The sequence below is a fragment of the Arachis ipaensis genome, chromosome B10 (assembly GCF_000816755.2).
Source record: "Arachis ipaensis cultivar K30076 chromosome B10, Araip1.1, whole genome shotgun sequence".
NCBI lineage: Eukaryota > Viridiplantae > Streptophyta > Magnoliopsida > Fabales > Fabaceae > Arachis > Arachis ipaensis.
Window position 1 is genome coordinate 437,965 of NC_029794.2, and position 7,235 is coordinate 445,199.

At 34.8% G+C, this 7,235-nt stretch overlaps 1 protein-coding gene and 1 non-coding gene across 3 annotated transcripts; both read left to right on the top strand.

The window, feature by feature from the left end:
- On the top strand, window positions 547–5,832 carry LOC107622645. 2 transcript variants are annotated; one of them, XM_021114382.1, is made up of 6 exons: window positions 547–1,486; window positions 2,944–3,578; window positions 4,010–4,217; window positions 4,633–5,050; window positions 5,129–5,376; window positions 5,481–5,832. In XM_021114382.1, the coding sequence occupies exons 2-6, from the start codon at window positions 2,996–2,998 to the stop codon at window positions 5,566–5,568; spliced, it is 1,545 nt and encodes a 514-aa protein (XP_020970041.1). In that variant the 5' UTR covers window positions 547–1,486; window positions 2,944–2,995; the 3' UTR covers window positions 5,569–5,832. The 2 variants fall into 2 exon arrangements, with proteins under 2 accessions (XP_020970041.1, XP_016180112.1); XM_016324626.2 differs by having other exon boundaries at window positions 4,633–5,376.
- On the top strand, window positions 6,592–6,665 carry TRNAN-GUU. The gene has a single exon. It is a non-coding gene; the product is annotated as a tRNA-Asn (tRNA).

Sequence of the window (7,235 nt, forward strand, 5' to 3'; positions counted from 1 at the left end):
AGAGGGAAAAGATCAGTTTGGGATTTGGGTTTGGGCGGGTTGGATTATGGGTTTGGGTAGGGTTTATGGGCTTAGCCCAAGACCAAAAAAAAAAAAAAAAAAAAACCACCAATAATTATCTTAACACCTTTTAAAGTGATATAGTTGGTTACAAATATTTTATTATTTTTGCAAAAATTTCCATAAAAAATATATATTTATGGTATGATCATTTATCATGCAATTTATAATATATAGTAATAGTAAATAGTTCAAAAATCCAAGAATTGGGTGTTGTGTAGTCTTCTTTTTCTTTTGAGTGTGATGTATATGATGAAATGTCATGAAGATGAACTTGCTGAATTCATTATTGTTAATAGCTACTCCATCAATCTTTCATTCATACTTTCAAGTTTGAACAAATTAAACATGTCTGAATGCAATAAAATACGTGTATGCTGATAAAATATACATTTAAAATACTATTATATAATAGTAGATTAGTAGTACTTAAAACTTTGGTTCTGAAAATCCGATCGGCTTCTTCCTTTTAATTTCTGAATGTTCGGTCTTCTTCTTCTTCGCTTGAAGTTCTGAAATTGTTGTTCAATTTTTGTTCCATTTTTCTTGTAATGTTTTGTAAATTGTAATTGTCTGCTGCTGATGGATCTGTCTTGTATTTGCTGGTTGCTGATGGCTGTAAATTTTTTTTTCAAATTTACTGATGGCTCGATGGCTCTGTTAGTCAGTTGCTTTCAATTCTTTGCTCTGTTACTGATGGCTCGATGGCTCTGTTAGTTGCTGATGGCTCTTAATTTTTTTGTTCAAATTTACTGATGGCTTTGTTTGTAGTTGCTGGTTTTGCTGGGTGAAGGTTTAGTGTTTTGGAATGTTTTATAATGTGCTAATGTTTGTAATTGCTCGGTGAAGGTTTAGTGTTTTGTGATTATTGGTTAATGTTTTGGTTCAGTGTTCTCTCTTTTCCAGATTTCCCTTCTCCATGTATTTCTGCATGTTGCTGAATTGGTAATCAATAAATTTTCCTTTTTGCTGTAAATCGGGACTTTACTAGGATTTGTTAAATTTGTTGCTGAATTTGTTGCTTCCCAGTCACAGAATCAGAACAGAATGCTCAGTCAGTGCTTGATTGATTGGCTTTGCTCACTGATTGTATTTGATGATAAATTTTAAATTGATAACTTTTAAATTTTAAATTTGCACTGCCTATGTTACTGATTCACTGTTCTTTCAGTGCTTTTTGTTGTTGTTAATCATTGTGATGAGCTTTGTTAAAATTTGCACTGCCTATATTACTGAGTGTTCCTTCAGTGCTTTTTGTTGTTGTTAATCATTGTGATGAACTTTGTTAAAATTTGCACTGCCTATGTTACTGATTCACGGATTCATCCCTCTCGTCATCATCATCGGCATGAACTCCGAACCAAAACCCCAACTCTCTGGATAAAATTGTAACGAAAGCTGATTGGGACTTTTTCTTCTACTTAAGGTATGAATCAGAATGATGAGGCCAAGTTGTGAATACACAAGTGTCAACGGACTATAATATATATTGAGTTTGTGACAGTAGAAGGGTGTAATAATAACAATAATGGAGTCATGTTATTTGAATATTGAGGGTTAACACTTAAACTCTCAGCTTCTCAGCCCTGTTTGATTCTTCATCTCAGGCAATTGAATCGAATCAACCAGGCCTTCCTTTTCTTTTTCTTTTAGTTGATTCTTAATTTTTCTAATATATGTAGCTTTCTGAATCAAGTGGATCAGATTATGTAGTTTTCTTGATTTGGGATATTTTTGGAGACGCATTAGAAGAGCTATTTTATTATTATGTTTGCTATAATAATATTCACATGTTCTGTATGCTTGTGATTGTTTCGGTGTTTACATTTTCTTTCCAAGTCACTTGCTGTGGTTGTTCTTTGAGTTAAGGCTTTGTATGTGTGTGTGAGAATATGTGATAATGTTGAATGCTGTTGCATCTAATAGGAGTTCTTGGAGTACCCTTATCTTTGGTCCTTTATAATTTATTTATTATTTTATTCTAAAACGGTTTTTCCGGTTGAATCACTAGTTGGACCGGTTGGACCAATAAACTAGTGAATCAGTAACTAAAACGGTTTGATGACCGGTCCGGTTTTCAGAACCTGAATAAGTACTCTTCCTTAATTTGAGTCAGAGTTTGCATTTTAGTTTAGTTGGTTCCAACTCATTGTTATTGCATCATCATATATAAATGACTCACTACTCAAGTCCATGTTGGTAAATGTGGTTTATCAAAACAGCCACCTAATTTACCAACTATAGTCAATTCAAAAAAGTCTAAGTTGTTATTCAATATGAATAATTGAACTTGCGCGCGTTATAATTTTGGAAGAAATGTTTGTTGCATCAAAATGGTAATGGACATGAATGCTGGTTATGCAGGGTGAAGCATATTTAATTAAAGATTAATTGTTTTTTTCTTGCTTCGGTCCCTTTTCATTTATTAGTGACTTGGTACAATATATGCAATTTTCAGGCCTAGACAGATCCATATTGTTGATTCCTTTGACTGTTATTTGCATCAATACAATTTTGTCAGTGACTAATCCAAGTTTCTTTGAAGCTGATAAGCATTTTATTTCAGATTTGCCTCTGCCTTCTTTTATCAATACATACTTATATCAATTTGTTTACCGATTGTTGCTAATCCACATAATTAGCTTCTTATGGATCATGGATATGGATGTCAAAACAAATAAAATTCCCATTTCATTTCAATATAAACCTGTGCTTCAGTCTCCAAACCTGTTCTCACTTGTTCTGTTCTGTTGTTCAATTGTAACTATTAATGACTAAAATTAGTTAGCATCCTTTAAATCGTTACAAATTTAGTTTAATAACAATAATAATATATGTAATTTAAAAATGTTAAATTAATTACACTTTTTTGTTTGGGTAAAGATAAACTGAAGCAGCAAGGCGGAGGAGCTGAAAATTGGAGAAGGAAGAAGCTATGCTCCGTTCAGCTTTGCTTCTGGCCCCCTACAATTTTTTGCCGGTTCGAGTGAGAACCGGCACGTGCCATTCCTTCGCTCTCGCACGTGCCTCTCAGGCTATCGTCTCCCCACTCTTTTCATGCTTCGATCTCCACTTTCATCGGTTCCGACAACCCCGTGTGAGTTTATGCGCCGTGCGTCGCTCCCCTGCAACATCTTCGAGGAGGCGACGGCGTCGTGGCACGAAAACGAACGACGATAAATTCGATTACTACGACGACGACGACGAAGACTTTGAAGACGACGACGTTGTTTTGGGCGGCGATAATGAGTACTACTACGACAACGATGGTGATGGTGATGAAGACGAAGACGAAGACGAAGAAGGTGGTGATGAAGAGGGAATGATGCCGTTTGAGAAGATGAGGAAGTGGTTCAAGCACAAACCCAGAGGGTTCGGTGAAGGGAAAGTGTATGATACTTCTGTTGAGGACAAGCTGCTCGATGAAATACGTCAGAGCAGTGAAGCACAAGCTGCTAACTTGAAGAAGCTCAAGAGCGGTGTTGTTAACTCCAAAAACAGTGAAGAAAAGAAGAAAGGTTTAGTTACATTTGAAAACTGTTCGAATTTTATTCCACATAGTGATTGCTTTTGTGCTATTGTTCACTTGTTTGTGTTTCATGTTACTATGTTTGGTGAAATAATACATTCGTTTTAACTTTTAAGAAAATTTTGATGTTTTCTTAATTTTTTCTTCTTATCCTGAATTCTTTAATCTTTGTTGATTCAGAAGTGCAGATTTTATGGAGCCTGAAAAGAATATAAGAACTTGGTAATGGTCAAAGGAAATTGCTAGTGGTCTAGTGTGGTTTATATGTTGTTGATGTTGTTGTTGTTGTTTGTTTGTTTGTTTGTTTGTGTTTGGCCTTTGAATGAAACAGGCCATTGTTTTTGGCCATTGTTTACTTCTTGTTTCTGCGGTGTTTACAATTTGGCATTTGACTATTACTGTTGTCATGAAATTTTGAAGACGCTCAAGTTGTTCCGATTGGTGGTCGAGTGCGCCTGGTGAACCTGCCGAAAAAGAAGAACATTCATAGGGATCTGAAATCTGCATTTGAAGGGATTCCAGGCATAGTGAATATCGTCCCGGCAGTTATTGGAAACAAGAAGACACGGGACCCTATCTGCAAGGGTTTTGCTTTTGTTGATTTCAAGTGTGAAGCAGATGCAGTTAGGTAGGTGTGTTCTAGAACTCTAGTCTATACACAGTGCATGGAGTTCTTGCAATGAGAGAGATATTATGGTGATAATTTCTTTGTGGTGTTGGGATTGTTATTTGAGAATTTGGACTTTTAACCCAGCTTAAAAGTTTTTTCCCTTTTAGAAACTCTTATTTTATTTATCACAGTGAAAATATGTAAAACTTTAAAAGATTGTTTTCTTCTCTTGGTTAACAAATTCAAGCTTCATTTCTTTTACTCGGGTAAAGTGGAATGATTTCAGATGTGTATTTCTAGGAATTAAGGATCTAGTCATAATGGTTGTTGATTATTTGTACCATTATCAATGCCAGAAAGTGTTGCTGGCTCACAGTGATTTTAATTGTTTTCTCTGTGGTAGTATATTTTACTCAAATGATCATTCCTTCAGGTTTATAGAGCTATATTCTGGACAAAGTATTGCTTTTGGCAAGATTCAGAAGCCAATAAAATGTGAATTTGTAAATGCACATTCTTCCTCTCCTGTTTCTCCGAAATCAAGTGCAAATCTTAACACCACTCCACTTCTCATGGTCTCTGGTGTTGAAGAGGACTCAAATGAGGTTTCTAACGCGAAGGATTCTGCCCTTAGTTCTTGGGATGGGACCACTTTGGATGTTTCAGATGAAGCAGACAATCAAATATACAGAGAAGGAGAAGAAGAGAGTTCTGGAGAGGAACCTGATTCTGCCACTGTGTTCAAGGGAGATTATGATGAGAGTGAAGAGGATGAAGAGGGTTCTGTAGGGGATCAGGTTGCTGCCACAGCTTTCGTGACAGATTATGATGATAGTGTAGAAGAAGAAGAAGAAGAAGAGGGTTATGTAGAGGATCTACATGCTGCCGCCGCTTTCATGGCAGATTATGATGATAGTGTAGAAGAAGAGGATGAAGAGGGTTCTGTAGAGGATCAGGATGCTGCCACTGCTTTCATGGATGATGATGATGATAGTGTGGAAATGCAGATCAATTCCGAAATTGGTTCACTTTCCTTAGAGCAGATAGATAGAAACCTCATAGCTGAACCAAATTCATCTGCTGAAGTTGGACAAGAGAGCGTGCAGAAGAAAAAGCGGGCTTCGAAACAGAAAGGCAAGAAGGTTCCAAAGTTATATGTTCCTGGATCCGCAAAGAGGTAATTATCTCATTATCTGTGTGCATTTTACACACGTTTATCAGATGATGATTCTCATGCTTGCTTTTCATTCTAAAATGTTTTTTCCATTCACACTGGTACAGGTTAAAGATCAAGGAAAAGGCTGTACTAAGTGATGTTTTCGCCAAGTATGGATCAAAAGCTCCAGTAGCTGCTTCCAAGGAAAGTTAGTACTATGCCAGACTCGAGAGATTTGCAAGGCTAAAACCATTATCCGCATGTTGGAAATTGAGAATCAGAACTAAAAAGCCACATTGCATGCAAATGGACTTTCTAGCTGGCCATAAATGCCAGTTTTTGGATCAGTGTACAATTAAACAGTTCTGTAGTAACATAGGGGCAGCATTATTTCTATGAATGCCAAATCATTCTTTATTAATATCATTTCTCTCTTCACATGAGTTGGAATCCAAATGTTCGTCCGAAGCTTTCATATCTCAAACGGATTTGGATTTTCTAAAGTTTGAATTTCATTTTAGAGAGTAAAATGTGATCTTTCACCATTTATTTTATTAGGTGGGACTAAGAGAAAATATGAGAGAGAAATTATTCAAGAGTGAGAGATTATACTTTACCCTCTAAAGTGAAAATTCAAAATTTAGAGAATTCAAATTCATCGCACTTTAGAGAGTAAAGTGTGATATTTTACTATTTATTTCATAGGTGGGACTAAGAGAAAATATGAGAGAAATTATTCAAGAGTGAGAGATCATACTTTACCCTCTAAAGTGAAAATTCAAAATTTAGAGAATCCAAATTCATCGCAAACTGCCATATCGAAACGAAGACTAATCTATTGGTCACTTGGAAAATCGTACTACTAAAAGTGATTGAAATCATACGTCTCAACAATAAGAATTGAACATGCGCATCTATTGAAATTTTCATTTATTATTGATTAATTTTATAACTTTTTTAACAAGTCTCTAATAGTCCAATTGGTGGGATATAAACAAGAATATAGGTGATAAATAAATGATTCCAATCCTTAAATGAGATTATTTCGTGAATGAAGTTTAGTTGGATTAATAGTACTCTGCCATTTATCATATTATTAAAAAAATTGTTTGATTTTTTCGTTAATAATATTTCCTGAGACTAAGAATCTAAGAAATTAAGAATTAAATCGACGTTGGTAGGTTTTTCCCTTTATTAAAGAAGCTATTAATGTAAATTAAAATTATAATTATAGAAGCTGGAGTAGCTCAGTTGGTTAGAGCGTGTGGCTGTTAACCATAAGGTCGAAGGTTCAAGCCCTTCCTCTAGCGTACTAAATTACACATATAATAGTATGGGACTTGAAGCCAATTTTAATATGAAATAATCAATCCAACTATATCTTATTACTACNTATATAATTATACGACGGTATAAATTTACATTATTAGTGCTTTAAAATTAAACTTTTAAAACATATCCACCTAAAAGTTGAACTACACATACTTATAATAAATTTGATTTCTCTTCTTCTATCATGCATGTGAAATTTGCCACATTCTATGTATGCGTAGTATATAGATTTCTATTGCATATAGCAATGCTATAAGTGATGAACAAATATGAAAGAGAAGATCTTAATGTATCCTTGTCCATTCTACAAAGATTGGATCGCCTAGAGACTAGAAAGTCTTGTTACTTGAGTAGTTAGTTATTCAGAAATGTTTGAAACCAATGGAGCTCTTTCCTCTGCTCTTGAAGAGGTTCACCTTAATGGAGAGACTAGCAGTGCTAGAAAATCGACTATATCAGGTTCTTCAATATACACACAAATTTAAAAAAAAAAAAAATTCTTTCGAATTTTCTATTTTTATTTGTTATTATTATTTCTTTATTTATCT

Coding starts and splice junctions, on each gene's coding strand:
- LOC107622645 (XM_016324626.2), top strand. CDS start 2,996: ATGCTCCGTTCAGCTTTGCTTCTGGCCCCCTACAATTTTTTGCCGGTT. Junction 3,579..4,009: donor CAGTGAAGAAAAGAAGAAAG/GTTTAGTTACAT, acceptor GAAATTTTGAAG/ACGCTCAAGTTGTTCCGATT. Junction 4,218..4,632: donor TGTGAAGCAGATGCAGTTAG/GTAGGTGTGTTC, acceptor TCATTCCTTCAG/GTTTATAGAGCTATATTCTG.